At 42.0% G+C, this 26961-nt stretch overlaps 1 protein-coding gene across 1 annotated transcript in view; it reads left to right on the top strand.

Moving 5' to 3' along the window:
* lrpprc (leucine-rich pentatricopeptide repeat containing) overlaps positions 1–26961 on the top strand; it is a 61315-nt gene that overhangs the window by 20201 nt on the left and 14153 nt on the right. Inside the window, exons 18-30 of the mRNA XM_062430910.1 lie at positions 1387–1464; positions 1751–1825; positions 2139–2252; positions 2348–2478; positions 2802–2887; positions 7502–7709; positions 13086–13210; positions 15491–15597; positions 20421–20489; positions 20622–20712; positions 21248–21390; positions 23251–23374; positions 24500–24626. Coding sequence (XP_062286894.1) covers positions 1387–1464; positions 1751–1825; positions 2139–2252; positions 2348–2478; positions 2802–2887; positions 7502–7709; positions 13086–13210; positions 15491–15597; positions 20421–20489; positions 20622–20712; positions 21248–21390; positions 23251–23374; positions 24500–24626 — 1478 coding nt within the window. The remainder of the gene's footprint in view (positions 1–1386; positions 1465–1750; positions 1826–2138; positions 2253–2347; positions 2479–2801; positions 2888–7501; positions 7710–13085; positions 13211–15490; positions 15598–20420; positions 20490–20621; positions 20713–21247; positions 21391–23250; positions 23375–24499; positions 24627–26961) is intronic.

Below are 26961 nucleotides of genomic sequence, written 5' to 3'. Positions count from 1 at the left end.
CCGTTAGGTCAGCTGCTACACACTGATTCCAGCTTTAAACAGTGGAATTGTTTGTAATAAAGCAGCTCTTCTCTGGATGATGGTGCTGTCAGGACATTTTTATTTTTAAGTAGCTGAAAGTCCAAGATAAGCCTCATTACACGCTAAAATACATTTCAGTGTTTTAATTGTGTTCTGGGACTGGAGCTGCAGAGGGAAACCTTTTATCTGCTCAGATAAACCTGGGCCTCTTTCCTACCCGTCCATTTAAAGGGTCAGTTCACCCCCTTTTCCCTCCCATACCTCTAGTTGTATCTGTCATTCACAAAGTTGAAGGTTTATTTGTCCAGGTGAAGAACTGTCACTGAGATTATTGCCTCCATCTCAAAACTGTGGCTCCTCAACTGACTTAATAGTTAATAATCGATCGATTTTCTATCCAAATGACTTTGAATAACCTAGTGCACCCCCACCCTCCCACCGCATACCCACTTGGTCACTGCTAATTTGGCTGGCCACATCTGTTTGACTGGCCACTTTGTTTTGCTTAATGGCCCTCTGATGCTAATGACAATCCTTTCTGAACCACATCCCTATAATAATGCAGGGAGATCCGATCTCAGTGCGTCCTCAGTGCATCTTTGGTGTGTTCACATGTTTGAGTTCAATATACAGATATAATATATAATGGCTGAAATGTAATTTTATTTGACTTAATGAACTCCTCTGTTAGATTTTTTGCAATTGTCTAATTATGTACATTCAAAATGCTAATACAGTGAGTGATGATGATATTCATGTTTTTAGTAATCCTTGACAGGACAGAAGAAACAGAATCAAACTTTTAGCTTCTGCAATAGTTTTGCAGCTCAGTATTCCCCTCTGAAACCCCACAACAGTAAAATATGAGCAGAATACTTTTACCTTAGTGCCTTGAGTTCTTCTCAATAAATGAAACGCCACCTCACGGTGACACCCTGTGATTGAATGAATGGGCGTGTTTACAGTGGAAACTAAATACACCCCAAGAGGAAGGGGGACTCGTAGTGACTGGAAACTGGATGGCAGCCAGCTGAGATTCGGATCGTATAATTCTTAGTGGCTAATTCTGTATCCAGACATCTGAAAGCATTTCATTGTGAAATGATATCGAAATACAAGCATGATCGTCGGAGCTTACATGTGTAACATACAACATCCTCAGAAATGGCAATTTCTTCCTAAGTTAAAAAGACCTCTTTAATTGGTAATTTATATTCCCCATAGTTGAAATTTCCAACAGTACCTACATGCAACTTTACTCTTTACATTTTACCTTTTAAGACATAAAATTCAACAGGTTCAACTCCTGTTGTGCTAAAAGTTGAACAGTGCTTGATTTTCTTCCTCTTGTTTCTTCTTTTGCAGAACATAATTATTTCAGGAAACATCTACAGAGGCGTCAGGAACCTGCTGGACTCCTACCACGTCCCAGAGCTCATCAAGGTACAGAACCTGGCAAATTCAGTCCTTACCTCAGCTCTTTTAATGCTAGATGTAACTCAAATTGTCCCAATGCATTATTACTGGTGATGTTTGATAAAAGACTGTTCAGAATATTAGGCGTCACTTGAGAAAAGCATAAGTGGTGTTGACAAACTCAACAACCAGAAGCACAATTTGGACACATGTATTTGTGCTATTTATGTTTTCTTCACTGTTGTGATAGTTGCCCTTATGATGTACAATATACGTTAAGTCAAATTTTAACTATGTCTGTGTTGTGTCTCAGGATGTGCTTGCCTTGGTGGACCCGAAAGACCCATTGTTGTCCAATGGTTCTGCAGCAGCTGTTCCTCGTGCCACTGTAAGTAGGACGGTATGAGTGTGAAATATGTTCACAAAACTGATGCTATTTATTAAATATATAAGATTTATTTCATTTAGGTTTTATAATTTTTCTGAAGGAATTAATAGACCACCACAATTTATTCCATAAATCTCTTTAATGTACATCATTTTGTAAGAATATTGCATTTTCATCTGTAGGTAATTTCTAATTTCTGTGGAGATGATTGTGCACACGGCCATTTATTTATTTTCAGTCCAAGCATAAGGTTGTTTATGTGTGTCTGTTTATGATCATGCACATGTGTTTGTCATCTCTTTGTATCCATCAGGGAACTAGCAATACGGCGGAAGAGCTTCAGAAGAGACTGGCCAAACTGAAAGCTGAAAACAAACCATTTGACATTATACTCAAACAAACTATCAATGCTTTCTGTGCTGAGGAGGTAGGATTCTGTCGGAGAACTTAAATCTAAAACCTTTTAATTTCCTTGAATTAAGTAGTCTGTGTGTTTAGTAAGGAGATTTGTCGTCTGATCAGAACCTGCAGAGCGCCCTTGAGCTGAAGCAGCAGCACGAGGATGAGATGACAGCCGGCGGCTACGCTGCCCTCATCAACCTGTGCTGTCGCCACGACAATGTGGAGGAGGCGCTCAGCCTGAAGAGGGAAATGTGAGCGGAACAGAATATACACACACGCACGCAGGAACACTCTACATGCACACAATGCAGCGCTGCAACCAGTATCAGGCCATTAAAGTTTAACTTGAGTGGTATTAGGGGAGACATTAATGCAGCGTCCAGCCACTCTGCTGAATAGCTAAAAGACAGAAACTCTACACTGTTCCCCTGTTGTTTCCTTGTCCTCACTCACCACCTGGTCCCAGCATCAGACTCAAGTCCAACAGGAGGAAGTCCAGTAGATGAGTTGCGTTACTGTCATTACTGTTTGTGGAATCAATTCATTTAAACTTTCTTGTTCTCTTTGTCTTTAGGAGTCGTAAGGACTCATCTGTGGCGCTGGATGCCCCTAAATACCTCGCACTGGTCAAGACCCTCTCAAAGAATGGCAGAGTGGAGGGTAAGTTTCTCTGCAGCTGAAACTAATTCTTATTGTCAGTATCGATTAGTCTGACAATCTTTTTTTTTTTATTCGTTTTTCTTTCTTCAGTTTCTGATAACCCAACTACAGTCATTGACACATGACTCAGAACGATTAATTAATGATCAAATTTGTTGTTTTTACTTTTCAATCAACACACTAATTGATTAACTGACTAATCCCATCAGTGCTAAGTTCCACGCTGCCATTTCTCTGACAGTAAGCCGGATCAAAGAAGATCAGGCTTAAACTTTAAAAAGGCCTACAGATGTGGTGTGTGTGGTGTGTGTGTGGTGTGTGTGTGTGTGTGTGTGTGTCACCAACTCTGTCACAATCTGTCTCTCTCCCTCCCTCAAACCACATTAGCCGGCCATTTGCAGAATGCTACGGTGGGTTTCCTTCAGCCCATCGGAGACCCAATTACCATCAGTTTTGCCGCTATGCTTTTTGCACACAATGACAGGCGAAATGTTTCCCTTGTCTATCCTCTCCTCCCCTCGCTCGCTCTCTCTCCATCTTTGTCTCTGTCTCTCAATCTGACCCTCTCTCCCCCACTCTGTCTCGAAGCGTGTCATTCTCTCACCCCCCACCACCCCCACACACACATCCACGTCAGTGAGAAATGAGAGAGGGGGAAAATTACAGGACTGTGTGTATTTTTCCAGAATTATTGAAATCCGCCTTGATGCTAATGGCAGATCATGTCCGCCGAAGTGCTTGAGAATTTCACACACACACACACACACACACACACACACACACACACACACACACACACACACACACACACACACACACACACACACACACATTTGTATGTGAATTCAAGCAAAAGGCATTTGGTGGGCACGACAGTTGGTGTGTCCGCCTGTGTGTGTGTGTGTGCGTGTGCGTGCGTTGGGGTGTGTATAGTCGGTGCTAACGTGTTTGCCATTAGCCAGAGTGTGCATATGAAGGGGACGCTTGTCATCCACATTAGCACACTTGGCTAACCTTGATGTTAGCCTGTCCCCACCCAGACGTAGGTTTGCCTGGCTCCCAGCACACACCAGGCCCAGCTGAAGATCATGTCTCCTGGCATCTTTTTTTATTTCTAACCCCCTCTAATGACTTTGTTGTTTTTGCCCTTGGTTCAAAGCCTCCCATCCCACCTTGCCAGGCAACTTTGTTTGACTTGATCCTTGTCACTTTTCTTCCAGCTTTGCTCTTTTACAGTTATTTCATAATTACTTACTCCCAGTTCAACAAATTAATTTATCTCTGCTGCTCACTATTCATTCCCATTATGGCCCTTTTTATCTTCACATCTGTCTAACCATCCAGCTCTTCATTTGTACTTTATCCCAAGAAATAAGAATATGGTACAGAAACTGTAACACTGTTATCCAAAAAACATCAAACTAATATACTGTATCTTTCATGTTAGTAAAACAAAGACACACGTGTAAATGTATACACACACATATTCACACAGTGATCTTATACGCACATAGAGGATACATAAATACCTGTCAAGCATGACAGCATGAAAAAACATTTGTATCAAGTTCAACTTAATTCTCCATGTAACGAAGTTTTAAAAAACAAAATACGACAGAGCAGTGGTTCAAAACAGTGACAACAGTTACAAGATTAAGTGTTTTTAAATCCCCTGTAAAATTTTAATCTGGACATAATGCCATGTGTGTTTTTTATCCTGTCATCCATCCCACATAAACATAAATCCCTTAATTTAAAAAACAACAACATAATTGCCACAAAGATAATCAACATGAAGATACATTTGTTGGAGTGTAACCAACAGTATTCCCCATTGTAATTGCAATGTACTCACAGATCCACAGGAGGCAGGGAAAATGTGTAGGGAATAATTATTTTAGTCAGATAAAGCCAGGTCTATTACTGACTTCAAACTGTAACAAACGTGCATACGCACACACACACGTTATTACCTACTATCTTCTATACACATTAAACACATTATACACTTTACATGTACACAATACAAATCGTGCAGAGCTATTTCAATACAAATTTATTTGCAGATTACTCTATATTCTAGCAGCATGTGTCTTTATGGTGTTATTGCACATGCACAACAACTAGCTCAATAATGTAAGAACGTACTGTATATAGCATGTGATTATAACAGTAGCAATTTTCCAAATATCAATATGTGCCTAGGTGGCTTGTTCAGTTTGTTTGAACTTGCTTTGGGTTTAAATATGTTCAAATTTCAGGATGTCTGCTGATACAAATACTACATTATATCCTTGTGATCATCTGTATTAGAATGAGTGCTTCCTGTAATCTATCAGTCATGTGACCCAGTGAGCAACAAAGATTTCAGGAGTGTGAACTTTCCCTTTACCTCCTCCTACCTTCGCTTGTGTTACACCCCTCCTCTATCAAGCAGCGTCTCTTTGACCTGCCCTTGCCCCTCTGCCTCCATCTGTCCATCCTCCCATTTTGGTAAACACAACTTGTTCTGGCTTTAGATGGTCTTGGACTCATCTTTGGTGGTGTGTGTGTGTGTTTTGGGAAAGAGACATCACTTGCAGTCGAGTCATGGAACATTAGATGAACCATTGGGCTGTGTGATGTTTGTTTACCTGGCCTGTCTGCCTCTCCATCTCTTGGTGTGTGTGTGTGTGGGGTCTGGCTCACTTTGCTGGCCATGATGCTCGGTTGAGCTGATGGATATGCATACTGGCTAAACGGACGGATGGAGGGAGAACAAGTGTGGGGAGGGGTGGGGTTTTGGGGGTTGGATGGTGAATGGAAGGATGTTAGCTAGTGAAGCTCCATTTGGGCAGATCAACTCCAAGCCATTGGTCTCAGTGATTAGCGGGTCTGTCAGCGAGTGATGGAGAGAGGTATGGATAGATGGGCGGAGGGGGGGAGAAACGAACAGAGACAGAGAGTAAGATAGTGAGAATAAGTTACATCTGAGCTGATAAACAGACAGTATGGGATTGACAGCATGTCAGGTCATTATAGGGCAATTGTTTGATAACACTATCGGTAATCAAATTGTTTATCCCTGCAACTTTGGTTCGGCTCTATTCATCATCAGTACAGGAACAGTGAAGCAGGAGCTACTGGTATTCTCAATATCCGCTGCTCTTATGATGCAGCCCTTTGTGTCCAGTGTGGAAATTTACATGAAAGTACAATGCATCATCACACTAGTGGCAGTGAACCCAGTAACTTCACCGCTCTTGTCAAGCCCTCATCCAACCAACTAACTGAATTTATTCCCCTGAAAAGCTTCATCCCCTCTCATTCTCCCCCCTTTAACCCCACCCTGTTTAGCAGTGTCTCCTGCACTGCCAGTCACCCCTACTCCACCCTTCCTTCCTCTATTTTCCCCTGTCCCATTAAATCTCTGACAGCCTTTGGTTCCCATCGCCATAACAACTGGCACAGAGAGGTGGAGAGATGGAGCGACAGACTGAAATTAGGATGCCAAAGCACTCACCAGTGGCCCTGTCCCTCAGCCCACAATGTGTGTGTGTGTGTGTGTTTGAGTCTGAATGTGTGTTCCCAGTAGAGAGTGACTCTCTTGTTTGAGGAGTTTGGTATATTAACAGCTACATGGGTGTTAGTTTCATTATACCCACATTTGTTTACTTAAACTTTCTTTGCTTTTCTGCTTTTTTTGTGTGCTGTAATTTTCACCAACATAAGGAGCGAGGATGTTTGCTGAGTGAATTTTAAGCGCCTTGCCAGTATTCCCCTGCAGTTGGAGGATTGGCTCAATGCTATACACATTATTCAAATATATTCTGTGTCTCTGCACATCTCCATCTCCTCCCTTCCTCTTGGTCATGCAGTATAGATTAGTATCTGTGGTGGAGAGCGGCTGTATCGCTGTCAGCCCATTAGCAGCTGTCTAAATAGACAGTAAACGCATCTTAATTACCTTACCCTGATACACATACACTCCCTGTTCACCATTTAGCCCCTAGTGTTGGCCAGATGGGCGCGTGGCCCGGTAGAAAGCCCTCCATTACCGGCTGGACTTGACCAAACTGATCCACCCCTCAGCCCGCTTACCAGGGTCTCACTGGGGCCACGACGGGCCCTTGTCGTCACATACCTATAATTTAGCCCCCCAAGTGCTTTCCACATGGCCACGGCAAAAAGCCGGCCTCCATTGTAGGGGTCCGGTAATTGTAGTCTCGTTTAGAAAACCGCAAGTAGCAATTAGCGCAGAGTTGGCATTATACGGGGTTGGATTTGCATCCCCGCTGGGTGCAAAATGCTGTTTTAATATGGGTTTGTTTTCCCCACATGGAATTAGCTAAAGGGGCCTTTTATCATATTCACACACCCTACTCTTCTCTCAGCCAAGCTCTGCCCACGTCTCGTTTTCTCTCTCCTCATCTCTCTGCATCATCTCTTTCTCCTCGTCTTTTGTTGCTTTTCATTTTTACCTTCTGTCTTTACCTCTAAATCTCATTTAATCCTTTGGTTGAGATGCTAAAACTCACATTCTGCACCTCACCAAAGCATCACACATGTTGAGAGTTGTTGGCATTTCATAACATTTCTTGACGTTAACAAATTCTCTCTTTTCTATCCTCACAGAAGCGTTGGACATCCTGAAGGAGATGAAGGAGAAGGACGTGGTGATGAGTGACACCAACATCACCATGCTCTTCCACACGCTCAACTCCATAGTGGCCAAGGGCGGAGCCCCTGCAATCAAACGCCTGCAGGACACCATCTTCACCCTCGGACTTGCCAAACCCACCGCCAATCTGTGCTCACCCCTGATTACTGCATACCTGGAGAGGTAAAACAACCTCTGTATTACAACATCACTGATATATACAAACCTACACACACACACCGGACACACTTTGGCCACGTCGGCACAGATTTCATGTTAAGGCATTTATTTCTTTTTTGGCACATTTCCTTTTCTATGGCTGAAGTTCTCCACTTACCAGGCAACAAGCTCACTTTGTTTGTGTCTTCATCTGCCAAATCCAGTTGCCAGGTGTGTGTATGTATGTGTGTCTCAATGAGTCACTCATCCCTCTCTATGATCATAGCTGGGGTTACGTTCCGGGTCAGCGATTCAGACAGAGAGAGGATTTGAAAATTGCTCATTTATGTGTGTGTGTGTATTTGTGTTCCTGTGTGTGTATGCGGTGTTAGAGCCAGGCTTTGTTTGTTTGAGGATTCACCAGCTGCAACCTCTCCCATGAGCCCCCGCCCCTGATCTCCTGAAACACCCATTGCTATACTCTAAGGTGTGAGAGTGTGTGTGTATATCAGGAGATGAGAGATGTCCATCGATGCTCCTTCTCATAATGCAAAAATGCAAATCAACGTTGCCAAACACATGCTGTGGGGTCACTGGTATTGCCCCACCCCTCAACTCTATTCAGTATGTGTGTGTTATTCATTGAGTGTGTGTGTGTGTGTGTGTGTGTGTTCTATTTGTCAGAGCAGCTTTTAAGTAGATCAACTCATTAGCATGTTAATTATGTACAGAGCACTAATTGCTGGATTTACCACAGCCATGCAGTGCGCCGTTAGGGGCCCTGCCATTACACACACACACACACACACACCCTGCACATGCTTTCATACACACTGTTTACCTCTCGTGCACATGCTGCTGTAGAGGTAGACCTTTGCACATGAAGCTTGTGTACACACACACACACACATACACACATGATCAGACGCTCACACAAACCGGTGCTCCCCTGCCGCTGTTTGTTTTGCTGTAAGTCTGGTCTCTGGCACAAACAGTTTCCAGGTTCACTCGTTAATCACTGCCTCTGCGAGATTAGCAGGCTAATTTACTCCTGGGTCATCAACAGCAGCCAAAACACAAACACACACACCAGCTTACCGCAGCCCTGCTCGCAAATCAAACGCCAGTTGTACTTCCTCCAAATGATACTGCATTGAACACACTCTAATGAACAGGCTAGCTCTGTTCTGTTATTGGTACATTTTTGTGTTTTCAGCTGGCTGGTTGTCAAGGCTTGGAAATAGTCGCTAAATCAAAGGTAGAACCAATGTGTGGGGGAAATTAGTTGAAAGAGTGGTGCACTTCACCCGATCATAGTATAAACTGTGGTTTAGAGTGATTCGCTTCAACAAGACAATAAACACCAGCCACATATTCAAGATCTTTTCGTTTTCTATCTTTACCAACTTTTATTTCAGTGGATCCCTCGCCGCAGAAGGGAGATAATGACTGAATGGCTCATCTCTACTCTAAAACATCGGTTTCAGCCACTGAATAGCCTTGAAAATGGATAGATGAATAACAACAGGTTAATAATGCTTTCTGTATGAAAGCCTCACAATTTTGCCCCTTCACATAATGAAACTAATCGTGTTCATGACACTGTAGCTATTCATCAGTGTCTCTCAGTGGATGCTTTTTTTCTCCATTGGTATCAACATAAAGACTAGAAAAAATGTATTGTTAAATACTCATGGTTTTGTCATGAATTTGTTAAGTAGTTTCATAAATGTATCACTTGTAAAGATGCATAAAAAGTGTGAAATAATAAGGAGTATAAAGCAGATTTAAGACGTAGTTCCAGTGGTAGTTCAGCACAGCCTCGGGGCAGGTTTGAGTACCACGACACTTGACTCTTGCGCTCCAATTGAATCTATCCCCTGAGTCTCTTCTCCTCTTTTTATCTTTTATTTTCTTCCCGTCGCCTCCACCTCTTCATTCCGTCAGTCAGCGGACAAACAGACAGTCGGGAGGAGGAGGGACGGAGCGCGGTGATAAAAGAGGACAAAGCAGGCATCACTCCCGCCTGCACCCGTCTCATCGCTGCGTCAGTGCTAATGACTTAATGAACACTTCTCTGGCAGATTAGCCCTTGACAGCCCATCATATGCGCCGCCCCGTTAGCCTTCATGCCCATCCACTCAGTATTGTGTGTGCTAACCTGCTAGTGCAATATCTGGCAGCTATAGATTGCCACATCCTTATGAAAGTGATTAGCGACAGAAAATGCTAATGAGTCCAACTAAATGAGGAGCTGGCAGGACATGTAGGATAAGACAGAAAGCGGCAGTGATAGAATATGAAGAGGAGTTGAAAGGGCGTTAGATAGCTGACAGGATATGAGTGGCTCATAGAAAAAATACACTCATTCACTTTTGACTCTTCTGCTGTCTTGTATTGTGTGTACACAGTGCTTAAGTAAGGGCTTAAAGAGAGGGGAGCTAAAAGAGGTTACAATTTTAAATCTTTAGTAGATAAATGGAAGCAGCCAGAGATGAATGATAAAATAAAATTGATGGGAAGATGATCAGAAGAGAGATAAACAACGGAGAGAAAGATGTTGAAAGATGCAAGATTAAGTCCAGCTCAACACATCTTCATTGACTAACAACGTGTGGTTTCAATGCTACACTAAAAAGTATTATTTATATAAAGAATAACTATGTAATGTGAAAGGTGTCACTCATAGAGACGACAAATCCTCAAATAAACACCATGTAAACTTCACCCACTTCTTTTTTCAGCTAAAAAAGCACTGATAAACCCACAGCACATTACCTGCCCTGCACAAAGTGGAAAAGAAACAAATTTCACAACTAGCCGGTGAAAGCAGTGGAGCATTTAGCAGTTAAAGAGCCAGCTATTTCCCTCTGGAGTTAGTCTGGACCAGCCCGGAGCCACAGGGAGAGTGAATATTGAGCTTTCATTCACTTGGAGGCCAGAGAGACTGCTTTTAATGAATGCTATAATGTTACTACATGTCTGCTGAATGTGTAAATACTGGAGGCAACTGTTGGCTAACATGTTAACCATATCAACTTTATAAGGAGATAATATGTGAACTTTTGTGTTTTCAGCTTATTTGACTAACTCTGAGTGTCCAAGATAATGAATTAATGCAGCTTTAAGACCATTAACTCACACATACACACACACACTAAGGTTTTGGGTGCGTACATCATGTAAGCACTCACCTGTGTGGCTATTGGCGTGAACATTAGTAAATGTCATTCTTCGGCACATGTAACAGCGGGCTAGTGGTGTCATGATCACAGTCTCATTTGCGTTTCGAGACACAGACACCTTGTCCTCCCCCAGGCGAGGACAGTGGCTTGATAACAGGCCTGCCGATCTTCTGCGAACAAAAGAGGGGGACAGAGATGGAGAAAAAGAGGGGGAGTGAGATGAGGCAAAATGAGCTTCCTTGTCTAATCCTTCAGGTTTCCACCGAGCAAAGCGCTCGTTATTTTTTCAGGGCTTAATTGGCTGGAAAGTGGCTGTCATGCAAAGTTGGGGACATTAACAGGGCTGTGCGCTGCAGTAAATGGCAACGCAAAGTGACAGTTAAATTGTACCTAGGGGAAATTATCCATCTTTCGACATCCTTAGCTCTTTTTTGGGGTGGATCGGCGGGCGGAAGGAGGGGGAGAAGAGGGGAGATGAGGGGGAGGCAGAAGGGGTGTAATTGCAACACCAGGCCTTTTTTTTATTGCCAAGAGTGATGGGTTTTTTTTTTATGTCTTGTTAGGAAAGAGAGATTAAAAGTAAGTCAGGGGATGGATGAATGAATGAGGTGGACAGATGGAGGAAATGAAACATATGTGCAGAAAGAGTTTTAAAACCAGCAACATGTAGAAAAGCTACATTCACTACGCCATAACAGTTAAGGTAATTGTGTGTATAAGGCACATTACGGTAATTACAAACAGCTTTCTGCACTTTTTTTCTCGTTCCCGTCTCATTTTTTGGCATAAATCGTGTGCCCCCCCCCCCCCCCCCCCCCCCGTCCCCGTCCCCGTCCCCCCTATCTTCGCATCATTCTCCACACTCTTTCTCTCATTTTCAAAAATCTCTTAGTCTCTCTTCTGTGTTGTTCAATCAGACTGTTGTGCAGTTGAACAGCCTCTTGACTGGCACTGCTGAATAATGTTGTCCCTCTTCATTTCAATTAACGGACCTCTTTACCTCCCAACCCTAATCACTCCATTCCTCCTCCCTCCATCGCTCCCTTCCGCTCCTGCAGCACAGAAGCCAAACTCAAGGTCATACTATTTCCTGTTTTTTCCGGCTTGTTGGTCTTTTTGACCATATTTCTTTTATCCAGTTGTCTAATTGATTAGAGGAGAAAACACTTCAAAGATTATACCTGTTCGCTCTCAATCTCTATCTCTCTCACGCTCTGTCTATCCGTCTCTTTCTCGCTCACATACTCTGCCCCCTGCCACCCTCATTGGTGCCCTATCTGCTTTGACCTCTGTGTGATTGACATGGTAATTACCCAATCAAAGATTGATGGCAGCGCTGTCACAATAGAGGGGATTGAAGTGGTCTCTCTCCCTCCCCCTTCTATCAACTTCTCGTTCCCCTTGCTTCCTTTCTCCGTCCCTGTCTCTCTATTTCTCTCGTTATCACTCCATCAGGCGCACTCATCCTCCCTCTACACGATCTTTTGTTTGTTCGTCCGCTTTGGAGGGAAGAGTTGAGCGAAGGGGGGGGGGGGCAAGAAAAGGATGACATGAGACGAAGGGAGCTGGATGGTGGTGGTGCTGGTGGTCTGTAATGTTGTTGCCATATTTCTACTAAATTGCTCAGCTGGGGGCCGAGGTCAGCGGAGAGGAATGAGAGCTGACAGCATGGAATCAAAAGGAAGATGGTGAGGAGGAGAAGAAGAGAAGGAAGGGGAAGAGAAGATCGGGAGGAGAGGGAAATGAGTGAAGAGGAAATGAGGGGAGGTTAAGAGGTGTTGGGAGAGGACAAAAGAAGAAAAAGAGCAAGAGAAGTTGGAAAGTGTGATAGGAGCTGAGCAGAGGGTAAAGATCAGCTGAGCCCTTTTGTCTGTTGCGCAGCCTCTACTCTAAAAGCCCGGTCCAGGGAGACATTAGCCCCGCGCCGACATGTGTGTGAGAGCATGCCTGATTGTGTGAGAATGATGTATTGGGGACAAAAGGCTTCATCACCCTCAGTTGTGCTGTCATGATTTCAAAGGCCTGTATTGTTGCGGTGGGTCATAGTGCTTCAATAGGAGGTCACAGGGTTAACACCCCATGATACACTCTCTGTTCTCTACACTCACACTCCTGTACATGACTGATTGGACAGATCTGACATCTAACTCGCTCTCTCCTCTCTGTCTCTCTTCCCCTCTTTTTTTTTGTGTGTTTTTTTTGTATTTGTCCGCAGTAAGGACCTGGCCGGAGCTCTAGATGCAGCGCTGGAGTGTCAGAAGCTCTACAACCAACTGCCTCGCATCCACGACATCATCGTTGGCCTGGTGGAGAAAGGAGACACTGAACTGCTGCAGAAAGGTTTCACATTTGTCCATTCAGCCCACACACTGTTATTCATCCAACTTTTTTAAAATCTAGTTTACCCCATTGATTAATTTAGAGCTAAAATAAATCAACACATTTATTGGTAATTTCAACAATCACTTTTTACTTAGCCAAACAATAAAAAAAAAACAAGAATTTGATAGTTCCTTCTTCTCAAATATGAAAATGTTCTGATTTTATTCCTTTTTTGTAATTAAATGATAATATAACTACATATTTTGACACAAACAAAAACTAGAGACTGAGGGCATTCAGAAGATGTATGGCTAAGCAAATGCCATAAGCTTTAGATACCAAATCACAGCATGAACTTTTCTATGGTGCTCCTCCTGGTCAAAAATTGCAAAATTTTGCACCAAATGTGTGTAACAAATGGTATCAACCCAAAAATTGCTGCAACAACTTATAAGTGATAATTGAGCCTAGGAATGGCCTTCATATACTTCCATTATAATGTTCTAATCTCTTATACACTCTTAACTTTCAAAATTTGAATAGGTGCCTAACCACAAAGCAGTGTTTTTTTGAAAAGATTTATTACTGTTAAAACTTGCCACACAGTGCTGATCTGCTTCACAAATTAATCTTCAGGTTCCCAGCTCTCAGATGATGTATACCACTTATATGTAGCCTATATTATTGACCTGCTATCTCACCTTAAAAAGCCCCTGTCCACTCCAACAATGGGTCTATGGCAGGGGGGCGGGAGTGGAAGAGGTTAAAGTTGGGAATAGCTCTGTTAAAGCTACTTTCCGATACTTTCAAACATTTGTTTCAGTCCAGCTCAGCTTGATTAAAACTTGTAACTCTCCTGGTTGACTCTAACCTTCTATTATTCATTTGTGTTTGTGTGGGGAAAGTGAATACGAAGTGTCTGTGCAGTGTTTGCATTAAACATGCGCGTAACAAGCGCCAACAATTCCGAGAGTGTGTAAGAGGACCAGAGAGTGAGAAAGTTCAGACCAGGGTCGCGTTGAAGCACGTCGGCTGATCACTTTTTTCAACAGTCTCCCTGTAATGTTGACAGCGGCGCGGTGAAAAGGTCAAATTCAATGTGGCGCAGGGGCAAGTGGCTCTGGAGTGTGTAAAGGTTGAAACCATGCAGTGGAGCACCTCTCCACCTCCTTCCCTCCCCACCGTCCCCTTTCACCCACTCCCTCATCCACCATGCCCTCCCACCCTTGTCTATGCCCCTCCCCGAAAGGTGACAGACCCTCAGTCACACACTGCACCCTTAAAAAACAAAGTCACTTTTACATGGATTTTCTGACAGAGGCCAGCATGTAACCAGTTTGTCAACCAGCAGAGCTTGAAAAAACAAATGATTCTGTCTCTCACACCACATCATATAGCGATAGAGAGGGATGACATAAACCTTGAGTCTCACTTGACCTGATGGCAGTGTGAGTACACGTTGAGAGCCGTGCTCCTATTGACCCAGGCTCTTGCAGTTCATGAATCGTATGAATATACACCTGAGATAAAAGCAGAAATGTACTGGAACCATCAAACATGTAGACTTCCTGTCAAAAACACATTAAAAGCATGGTGTGTATTTTTAAAAAGAGTTAGGCTCACATGCCTTGGTTTGAGTGTTTTTGTGAGGCCACTGAACAGGTGAAAGGTCATCATACATGCTTTCACCTTTTTGTCAGGGAAAAATCTGCAGGAACCAGAGATGTGGACGAGAGGAACTGAATGAATTTATACTATTCGTGAGCCAGTGTAGTTCAGTCTGACACAGAAACTCCATATTAAGATTTACATGCAGAAGACTACCTTAACTTTTGTGTTTATATTAAATGTAAACCGTGAATTAATGTCTGGGTGATGAGTCCAAAATGCAAAATCATGCCCCAGTGTTGGTTCTTTGACAGTAAGTAAAGCAGACAGATTATTTGTTCTTCCTCGGCTTTGCTGAATATGCAGTTGCATTTGGATAAAAGTTTACACTGTGTGTTTGTGTGTTTGTGTGTGTGTGGTACCTGTCCTGGAGCTGCTGGACAGAGATAGTACGTAACGCTGAGCAGAGCGCTTTAGCAAGTTTACCAGGAGAGCTTAGGCTTTCATTCGGGACTTGTGTGTTTGTTTGAGAGTGGACTTGATATGGCTGCTTTGTGCCCGGGACATTGTGCCAAATAATGGAATCAGAAAGTAAGGAGAAAGTTTGTGGCGTTGCGTTCATTCACCTTGCAGGAATAAAAAGAAGAAGAAAAAAAGTTTCATGACCTTTTTCTTTGTCTTTCTCTTCAGCCATGGACGTTGTGAGTCAGGAGCGAGGAGAGATGACCATGCTGTATGATCTGTTCTTCGCCTTCTTGCAGACGGGCCGCTTCCGTGAGGCTCGTAAGATCATTGAGGTAAACGCAGACATGCACACACATACACACACACAGATGTTTTGTGTCGTAGTTTTCAAAAAGGTGCTAAAGGTACTTGCTAAAACTTTTTAAAGGAATAAAATGAGCTAATTAATTACACCATGCTGCTCATCACTGTGATGTTTCATCAGCTCAATAACACAGGTCTAGAAATCAAATCTCACTTCTTTCTGAATGCCACCATCATGCCTACAAATATGGAAAACTTTCAAATGATAAAAGCTTGGTCATTTTTTGATCAAGTATTTCTTAAAGGTGGTGTAACCATTATGAAAGTCTCCAGTTATATATTTTTTTAATTTTATAAATAAAACCAATAATTTATTGAACTATAGTAATAATAATTTCCATACTTTATTCAGCATGAAATAATGAACAATAATAGGACACACTATTGTCTTTGCTATTTGACTGCAACCTGCTGCATCAGATCTCCATAGCATTATGCTCTCAATTTTAGAGGAGCTACTGGATTAAATATAGTCAAATAAAAGTTAGAATGGCATCTGCATGTGTGACTACTCCATCTTTGTCCTCTGTGGCTCATGACAAGGTTTTTATTGTTTTTTTGTTATTGTAGCTCATCTGACTTAAACAGTTTATGAAAATGTGTATCTTTGTCATCTTAAGTCCTGCTTTAAGCCCTGTAGATTAGTGTGAGAAAAAGAGAGAGGCAAGGCAGGCAGATAAGAAGCAATTTTCACATGGGATGAAACGGATGGTCGGGGGCTGGATAGCAGGACAGAGAGATTGATGAATAAAAGGATAGAGGGATGAGCCTGACATCAGAGGACAGGAAACCAGGCCATTATGTTGTCTGATCAGAAAAAAAATACCTTAACTCGCGAACTCTGACTCTCTCTCTCTTGTCCTGGTGTGCACTAAAAGAGGGATTTGTGTCTCTTGAGGATTTCTCTTAAATATTATCGACATGTTGTTATTGTGCTTCTCATTCCCCTCCAGCTTGATTGTGTGGCTGTTATCCTACTTATAACAGAGAGTCAGCTACATGAAGCCTTGTAATGGATTGCAGATGTACACACTGTCACTGATGTCGATGAATGATGTGGGATAGATTGACGAAGGCTCAGCAGCGTCATCCCATCTGTTAGGTTTCAGTTTGAAGGTTCAGCTGGTGTTTCATTTTGTGTGTAGTTACACCTGCACATCATTAAATAATACGATGTGGATGGAGCATCTTTAGATTTTTTCATCTTCAGAATTTCCATTAAAAGAGTTAATTATTGTGCAAACTGAGGGAGAGACATTACATGAATTTCATGAGTAACGTGATGTTTGAAGAGAGTATTTCCAGTATAATAATTTAGTAAATACAATTTTAGAAAGTCACAAAATTACTTATTTGTACTCAATAAATCATTTTGAATGTATCCATTATTTTTTGATTGGTTGTTTAGTCTTTAGAATATCATAAAATAGTAAAAATATATCCATCAGAATTTCACAATTTGGCGCCACAGTATCTACCCATCAGTAGACATTGAGTAACATTAGCATTAAACTGATGAATACAAGTCCAGTATTCACTCTACTGTTTGTTCTCCACCAACTCTTGAGGTAATATTTGATTTTAGCTGCTAAATGCTCCACTATGTTCATCAGCTAGTCATTAACTTTGTTTGTCTGTGGTTTGGTGCTCGACAGGTAGTGAACAGTAGTTTTATTTTAGAAGCTGCCTGTGTGTACGGAAATAAAGAGAGTGGAGAGACTGAAGTTATAGGCCAAAAAAACCCCCAAAAAACACACCACCTGCTCCGTATAGTTGAGGGTAACGGCAGAGTTGGGTGAAAATTCCCATTAAAAGTGACCACTTTCACATCACACAGTTATTTCATCCATTGTTAATTTAAAAATATGAATAAGTGCAGCTTTCACGATCAACAGAACATTCAATGTTAAGTGCTTTGCCCTTTTTTGGGCTAAAGTTGGGGAAAAAGATTGTCACTAAGATGATAAATTTCAAAAGTTGCAACTCTCTTCACCTTCATAGATATTTGAATCAAAGTGTCTAAATAGCAAGTTCACTTCTCAGCTGTCATCTATTACATCTAACACTTACATGACGATGGATATAGTGTTCAGGGTGATGAAAATACAATAGAAACATATCTATCACTCAAATATGCATACACTCACACATGCACAAATGCTTTTTCTCCTCCGTGAGAGTGTCAAGTGGCAGTCCAGAGAGTGGTGTCTCTCTTTAGGCTGTGTTTGGTATAATTGGCAGCTGATTAATCACAGCTAATTAAATGTAATGATAGAGAAAGGTGGCCAATTTTGTGCTAAATGGTCATGGTTAGGTAGAGGATTGTTAGGTGGCCGGGCCTATTATTGCGGCACGCGCGTATGTGTGTTATGGTCAAGGTTAGGTAGTATTGCTAAAGAGAGGTGAGCCATTATGTGTTTTTGTGTTAGGGAGAGGGGTTTGGCCGTGTGTGTGTGTTGTGCGTGTTTGTGTGTGTGTTCGGACTAAGTGGCCAGGTGATTAGTGGAATTAGAACATTAGGAATTGAGATGGAGAGGGTTTGTTAATTGGAGGTGAAAAGAGGTCGGCACTGTCCTTTTTTCTTTTCGCGTACGTGTGTAAGGATATGAGAGAAACCTTTAAAGGTGTTTTAGCATCTAAAGGCCACAAACGACTAAGATGATGGACTGTAATACACTCTGCTGTGTGTGTGTGTGTGTGTGTGTGTGTGTGTGTGTGTGTGTGTGTGTGTGTGTGTGTGTGTGTGTGTGTGTGTGTGTGTGTGTGTGTGTGTGTGTGTGTGTGTGTGTGTGTGTGTGTGTGTGTGTGTGTGTGTGTGTGTGTGTGTGTGTGTGTGTGTGTGTGATTTAGAGGATTGTCTTAATAATCTGACCTGGTTGTCCTTTTTCCATTATCTCTGTCTGAAAGTGAGAGTGTATCTGCTGATTTTTGTTTGCTTCTACTTTGTATTCTTTTGATCCACCGCTGCGTGTATAAATTATGTTCCTTCTGAGGATTTTGCTTCCTGCCCAGATTAGGGAGATTTGTCCTGACGGATTCAGAATCCCAAACATATATAATACGTGTGTGTGTGTTTGAGAGTAGATGTGCAAAGGCTGCTTTGGGCCTGCAAGACTTCACCAAGTAAAACATTTCTGAGGCAAAAGATGGAGCACTCGCACTGGGCCTTAGTCTCTAAGAAGATTAGACAGGCTGAGAGAGAGAGAGAGTGAGCGCAACACATTTTAATTTGTCCCTTTGGCTGGCTGGGTAAGAACATAATGCCTTTGCCTGGGACGGATAGAGGGATAGAGAGGCAGGGGAAAAGACCGAGGCGGAGCAGGGGAGATTTGGAGGAAGAGGTAGGGATTGAGAGGAGTGGGGATTGAAAGAGGAAAGGATGACGGCAGCGAGGGATCGTCAGAGAAAGGGATGAAGCCTTCTTTTCTTGACTTTCCCCGCCCTCTCACAGTATGATGGGCCCCCATCAAAGAGGCCAGCGGGGATTGAGCGCTGTTGATCCCCCGTTCAGATTAACGTCCTGGCAGATCGCTCTGTCTCCTTTTTTTTTTCTTCTCAGCCAGATTACCAGGAGGAGAGAGGGGGCGATTTCTCAATCCTAGTCTTATTCAGATTGTATCAAAGCCCCAAGAGACAGATGAAATCCTGATCACTGTTATTCCAGGATAATAATCATCTAGTCACTCCACGTATCAGACTAAATCTCAGCTACACGAGCCTGCAGATCAATCTATGTCAGCCCTTATTTGACAGCCCAAACACTCAGTCTATCTGCATATCATTGTGTCCTAAAAGTACTATAAGTCTCCAAAATGCGATGGTCTATTTACGGCTGTTGGGACTCTACAGTCAGTACATTTTAAACCTTAATTCATATTTTTAACCCGTAATTTTGCATCTAAAGTTGAGTGCAGTAAGCAGTCTTTGCTGTTTTCTCCTGTGACCTCGTCAGCTGAACATTCAGGAAAACAAAAGACTCAAGTCTTTTCTCTCGCTCAAATCTTTATTGGCATGAGATTTACAAGATTAAAAAAACTTGTTAGAGAAATACATTCACAATATTTTCATCATTTATGAAGTCTTTTTGTTGGATTAACTTGGAGCTCTGTACAAATGTCAGTTTTGAGTCTTTGAGATGTGAAAAATTGTCTTTTTTATTGTCTTTTATTTTCAGACAATATGAGCAATTTGAAGATGCTACTTTGGGCTTTTAGAGCTTGTGATGGACATTTATTTTTCAGTACTTTCTGATGTTTATATAAACTAAATGATAAATCAGTTAATAGAAAAAACTGATACTGAAAATAATATTTAGTTGTAGCCCAACATTACAGCTTTGTAAGTCTGTGTTTGTAAGGGTCCTGTAAACGCATATTATTGTGTAGCAAGTTATCTGTGGAGGGATGAACTGGCATTTATGTGCTTTAATACTGCGGCTTATTGAAGGCCAAATAAACAATTAGCTTCACATTTCTTTAGATTTAGATTAAGACAGGTTAAAGCTCCTGAAAACACATCAGGTTTAAACTGTTGCACTCCCATAAAAGTGCACCCTTATTTATTTTTAAAACTAGCGCTATATCCTTCTATATTGATTCTTATATGCAGCTATAATTGATGTACATTGGCTAAAAGCACTATTTAAAATGTTCTCAAGGCTCAGTGGGTTTATATGGATCAATAGTCATTCAGCCTCTTGATAATGCGTTATGGATTTAAGATGTGTATATAGCTGTTGTTTATCTACTCTCTAGTTTCATTCCTTTGACGTTACCTGTTTTTCTTTTTGTAGACCCCTGGGCTGAGGGCAAGGCCTGGACGCCTGCAGTGGTACGCAGAGAAATGCATCGCCAGCAGCCAGGTAAGACACACCCACAGACACACAGACTGAACTGATCAAGGCCAACAATAGGAAAGCAAAAGAAATTGAAAATGGAAACATTCCAACTTAAATTGTACATTGTTGTGTTTGTGTATGCGTGTGTGTGTGTAGATGGAGGCCTTGGAGCAGATGGTGGACATGACCGCCAAACTGTTTGAGTGTGACAGAGATGAGATGTACAGTTACGTCCTCCGTTTCTGCAGTAAGTGACTTTCTGACTTTCATTTGTCTGTTTGTTTGTACTTTTATTTGATTTCTCTCAGTTTGTGTGTGTATGTGAATGCCTGAACTCCCACCCTTTGGGTGCGTGAGTGTACATTGCTCCTGCCCGTCAGGCTGTGTGTGTGTGTCAGAAGTAAGCAGAAGACATGGTGTGATTGCTGAGAGCAGATAACATTTGTGATTGGAGTGTTAAAGCTGATTGTCAACCCATTAAATTGTCAACACACTTCCTTACACACATACACACTAGTTAGTGTGTTTTCTAAATTACAGCGTGCTTGAGGGTCAGTCAGTTGATCAGATTAGTGCTTTGATTGCCCTCTCTCAGCATGGAGCGCTTTGTCCGAAATTACTCTCTGGTACAGCATTGAGTGTTGAGCTATAACCAATATGGGCCGACCGTCCAACCACATAGACCTTTATGTCGTGGCTTTCATAACACATTATATAAGAACACACCTTTTCTCATATTGTCTCGCTCTATAACCAACGTCTGTGTTTCTTGTTGTTTTCAGAGGCGACAAACAATTGGCAGAAGGCCGAGGCAACGTGGACAAAGATGCAGGAGGAAAACGTTATTCCCAGGGAGAGGACCCTGCGCTTGCTGGCAGACATCCTGAAGAAAAATGGCCAGGAGGTGCCCTTTGAGGTGCCTGAGGTAAAACTCCACCCATATAATAGGTAGTCTGTACTTCCCACTAAGGCTCATTAGACAGATCTGTTATTCAGAAGAATAATTGCCAGGAGGTTCCTGAAGGGGGAAGGAGCAGAAAGCAAAGGCCAAGAGATTCCAGAAAGCGCTGGAGGAGAATGAGGGGAGTAAAAATGCCCGAGGTCAAACGTAACGCGCAACCGTCCAGGAATGATGGTTGAACATACATCACAAAGGTGCCTGTGCATACATTTCTGTCCTTAAATCTGGTGAAACCTTGATATAGTCCTAAAATAATGAACTGAAGACTGTCAACAATTTGTATAATCTGTTCATCTTTAAAGTGATTTAAAATTACCAAACATTTTCTTTCCAGCTCCTCAAACATGAGGATTTGCAATTCTTCTTTTTATGTCATTGTATGTTGAACATCTTTTTTAATTTGGAGCTTTCATTGTACCAAGAGCAATATGTAGACTTTAGCTTGAGCTCTAGTCATACACTATTTTCTGACATTTTATAGTTTAGTTGATTAATCGGTAATAAACATCATTATAAATTGTAGAACCACCTTCATATTATCATCCTTTCATCCTTGATGAATAAACATGAAAGATGCAACAGCTCATTTTCCAAAAAGCCAAATAGAGTACTTCATTAATGCCAATGCAAAATTGCAGTGTTACAGCAGCCAAATCACACCTGAATCACAAAAATGACAAAAGGACACTCAAAGAAGTACTGTAGATAATAAATAATATAATAAAAACACAAAGTAAGTCATTTTAACTAGAACCAAACTAAAATTGAAAACAAGGACCCTCAAAACTGAATATATACAATGTTAGTACCTAATACTGTCCTGTATTGATATGACAAGGTGCAACATAGATGAGTACAGCCATGTATAAATTCAAGCTGCACTCATTCACACTTATTTTCACACTTATAACACTACAAGTTGATTTTTTTTTTTTACATTTCTGAATAAAAACCATTGCTTAATGAATAGATTAACCAAAGAGCAAGTTGACCTCACCCTCTGATCATAGGAACCGACCCCAAAAAAAAAAACTGCTCTTCATGCCCCCACCCCGCTCCACTTTAAGCCTCTGTTCATTACATGTAGAGGAAACAGGATTGAAGCTCTGATCTGGAGTGTGGTCAATCAGACAGGCTGGGCTGGTGAAAGGAATTACAGCTTGATCTGTCTGTAAATCTGTAATGCCAGACTAATTTAGCCAGCAGCTAAATGCCACCATATGGCTGCCGCTGGATGCTTAGTTATATATGTGCATGCGTGCTCGACTGTCCAAAAGACAAAGTTAAGTAGACAGAAACTGAATATTAAAAAAAATAAATAAGTAATGACACAGAGCGGAGGTTTTGCTTTAAATAATATAATATTCTGTTGCTTTGTGCTCTGTTGCTCCATTCCTCCTCGCCGCATTTTTCCTTTTCCACATATGAGCAACCGCCCGAAGCATGATGAAACAGGAAGTGATTGCTGTTGCCTGGAGCGATGAACTTGGTGACCCCTGCGGCTTTTCAGTTGTCACCCCCGCTCCCACACACACACACACACTTTTAACACACACAATTTTTCCTTGCCCCTTGGGTGCCAGACCTAATTTGCCCCCAGCCAATACAGCTTAACCCCCTCCCCTCGCTGCTAGACGGGTGACCGAGCATTAGGGGACCCTGCCCTGGCTGCCCCAGCTTTATTGCACTGTCATACACACACCAGCACACAGTTGAACATGTATACAGACGTGTTATAGTTCCGAACGCCTGACGTAGCCGTGTTTTGATGGAAACATCAGACTGAGTTTTATCTCTGTTTTCTCTGTGTGTGTTTTTTTACAGACCTGGTATGAACAAGCTGCCACCACAAAGGAGGTCAAACCAGCAGCCACCCCCCCCAAAGTAGAAAGTGGCAATGACTACCAGGCCCAACTACTGGCCCTCTGTAAGAAAGGGAAAGCTAAAGGTAAGCAGCAGGAGGTCACAGTATGGTTGCCCCTCATGACATAGACCTGAATAAACACTTAAGAAGCCAGTTTGAAATATGTAAACAATCGAAAGTGTGTAAAGTTTCCATTTGAAGCTGCAAGAAGACGCTTTTTTCCCATTAGCTGGCAGAAAGACCTACATCCCAGTTTTACCCTTAGCAAACAGTTACCTGTTAAAACAAAGGCGTGCTCCAGGTGCAGCACTCTCTCTCACCATCTGATGAATATACTGTAAGTCTGGTACATACTCATTTTTTATTTCTTTAATTTGCTTGATCTTTAGCTTTCTAGATATTCGACTTTATTCAGCCATTACTCATTTTCTCTGCTAGTTTGTGCAGCACAGATAGAGAATTGCAAGGTGGTATTTGTCATATAGTGTAATTAAGGACCAGATAAATAACCATTGAGGTAAAAAGTAGTTCATCTGACCACATCTGAAGGCAGTAATGTTTATAGCTGTTCCAAAAAGCAACGCTCAAAGGCATGGTGAAGAAATGCAATCTGTCCTTGAAGGCAAACATTGTGTTGCAGTTGTTTGCACACACCAAACGTGACAGAAGTGGGAATAAATCGAAAAAAAGAGAGCTTGTGAGAAAAGTTTTAAACAGTTTAACAACTGTCAAACGCAGCCATCTGAATACAGACATCAGAAAGGTATGTGTGGGGAGGGTGTTTCAAGCCGTGTTCAACCATCTGACAAGCACTTCAATTGGGACATACTTTGAGTTCAGCAAAGACTCATCTTTTAATTCTGGTTACAAATCCTGAGAGTCTTTAGCTGGACTACATGTTCGACTTTCATTACCCTCAGCTCATTTGCTTGACTCTTCTGGATTGTGCTGGACAGGTAGCATAAAGTGGGCTTCTGCTTGAAACAGCTGGTTTCAGTTTTATACGTAGCGGTTAGATCTGCATACAGCAACTGAATTTCATATGAATTTTAGTAGAGTGAAAAGAAGATATTAACGTTGTCTTTCACCGCTGTAGCTGTCTGAAAGCAGATTACTCTATTAATCCAATAATATGAAGATTATCTCAAATTATGCTCTGGCCTCTGACCTTTCTTCTTTTTCTCTTGTCGTCTCGCTCTCTTTCTATAGAAGCCTATGGCATGCTGAAGGAAGCTGATAAAAAGGGTGTGGTACTAGGCCCCGCCCCTTACGACCACCTGGTCCGTGCCCTGTTGGCCGAGGGCTCCATTGATGATGCGATGGCAGTCAAGGAAATGTAAGTACCTTCACGTTTCTGTATGTGATGACAAACAGCACGTTCAGGTCAAATCTTACTAAAGAAACAAAAAGGAAATGTTATACCTTATACCAAGTTCTTGTCCTTTTAAGACAATTTCAATGCAGAAATATGAGAAATATGATCCATGTCTGTCCAGTCTTTACAAAACATCTGTTCTGCTCATTATTCTGTTCATTTTATTACATTTTCATGAGAGTGGTCTAAAAAAATAACAATCTGATTTTTGTCTTGGTATCAGGCCAATTTGTGATTTCTATATCCTCAAGAAAATATCCTCATTTCTTGAGGATATTTTCCCCCTAATGACAGTGTGTCACTGTTATAAACCATAACAAACTGACAAATTCAACTTGTAGTGTGGATAATACTCTGCTACTTTCCCCGTCTCCTCAGTCTGTGCTACTGGGTCACCACAGACTACAACTACATCTCCTCTATAGACACGAGGATTATAAAATGATTGTGTGCTAACACACTCCGCCCTGCTGGATATGAACAGTGGTTCATACTAAGCCCCAAGATACACACACAAAGTCGCATGTACAGATTAATTTGGGTTTTCTGGGAAGCCGGAGACTTTGCGCAAAAACATCAATCTTCTTCCAATTAGTAATGTATCGTGCATTGTTGTGTTACGGGGCCATATCAGGACTTGAGCCTGGAGACAAATGGATGGACAGACAGAGGTATTAGAGATCTGAGCTTAGTGCAGCTCTGATTTTTATCTCTCTTTGTCCCTTTCTTTAGATCATTTCCTTCTATAGAGGAAAAACACAGAACAAAAGAGTTAAAAAAAAAGTATAATAATATGATACACTGAATGAATAGATGCAGTTACTGATTTGTACAGAAACGGGAGAAAAAAACATGTAAAAACATCTATTACACGATCAGTCTCTTCCCTGTTTTCGTCTGTCTCCATGGTTCACTCTCTTATGTTATGAGGAATAATCATATCAATTTTAGACCCGTGTTTCAACAAGCGCAAGGCAATACAAGTGATAACACATCTCCAGTCTCTGTTTGAATTGGTTTATGGCATCCCTGCCTGGATAAAAGCTTAGTTTATCTGCACTCTAAATGAGAAGTGAAATGAGCTGAGAAGAGAGTCGGGAAAAGATGGAAATGGGGAGCAACGGAAGGAGATAAAAAGGGCTAAATAGGAAAGGAGGAGTGAACAAGGGGAGGAGGGCGAGATTTAATCATGTATGAGGTTAATGAAGACGCTATAGGCATTAATTCTTTGTGCGTGTGGGGGGGGTTTGTGTTTGTTTTTGGGTAATCTGTACAGAATTGAGCAGCAGGGTGCTTATGGTGAGATTAAGGGATTGAGAGAGAGTGATGATGATGATGATGAGAGAGAGAGGAAGAGGTTGGATGATGGATTCATTGGCTCAAGCACAATACCCTTAGAGGGAGAGCAGCAGTGAAAGTGTGTGTGTTGGGAAAAGGTGAGTGAGAGACAGCCTCTAGAGATTTTCTCCCACCCGATAAGAATAATTCTGACCCCCACACCCCCAGCGCTCGGCCTCCGCTGCAATCCGTCGGCGACCCTGTTACCGCTCCAATCTCTGCCGTGACCCTGTCACAGTGGCTGCCGGATGCTGCTTGGCCTGGTGTCGCCGTGGTGATAAGGATTGCCCGCCTGATGCTCAATTGAGCGGACGGATTAATCTGGTTGCAGGGCTATAATAATAAATGAAAAAAATAAAAAAAGAAGACGAGAGGCAAGCCTGATTGAGGTTTTAGTGGCAAAGAAATGAAAAGGAGGAGGGCTGAAAAGGACAGCAAATAGATGGGCAGACAGAGTGAAGGAGGAAAAGTGGGGAGGAAGAAGCAATGAGGAGCAGGGGCAACTCCTGCAAACCTCAATGCAGCATTCGGCCTGTCCCAGCCTCACCCTCCCAGATAATACCACACGCAGATATACAAACGCACACGTGCTGCGGCTCAGCAGGAGGGAACATCACATATACCGTGACATCAATCAACTGTTTGATGTCTGTATTATTTTCAGGGTCACAGCAGGCGTTTTGCAAGAAGCTCAGACTAGCTGTCAATCAGATTTGTTCCCATTGTCTTCAGTCCTTCAGCTCATGTATTTATCCACTCGCTCTCTCCGTGGACTCTAAAGCTTTTTCTATATGTAATGCCTTGTAATGGAAAAGCGTGGAATTTGAACTCTAAGATGCCACAGAGATATTAACTCTGTCATCACTGATTATAAAGATTTGCTCTAAAGTTAGAAATAATGGACCTTCTAATAGCTACGACAGTCCACCCCCGGTAAGAAGTTACATGTTACACCCAT

The sequence above is a fragment of the Scomber scombrus genome, chromosome 12 (assembly GCF_963691925.1).
Source record: "Scomber scombrus chromosome 12, fScoSco1.1, whole genome shotgun sequence".
Classification (NCBI taxonomy): domain Eukaryota; kingdom Metazoa; phylum Chordata; class Actinopteri; order Scombriformes; family Scombridae; genus Scomber; species Scomber scombrus.
Note: the sequence above shows the minus strand (reverse complement) of the source record. Positions and strands in the feature narration are given on the sequence as shown.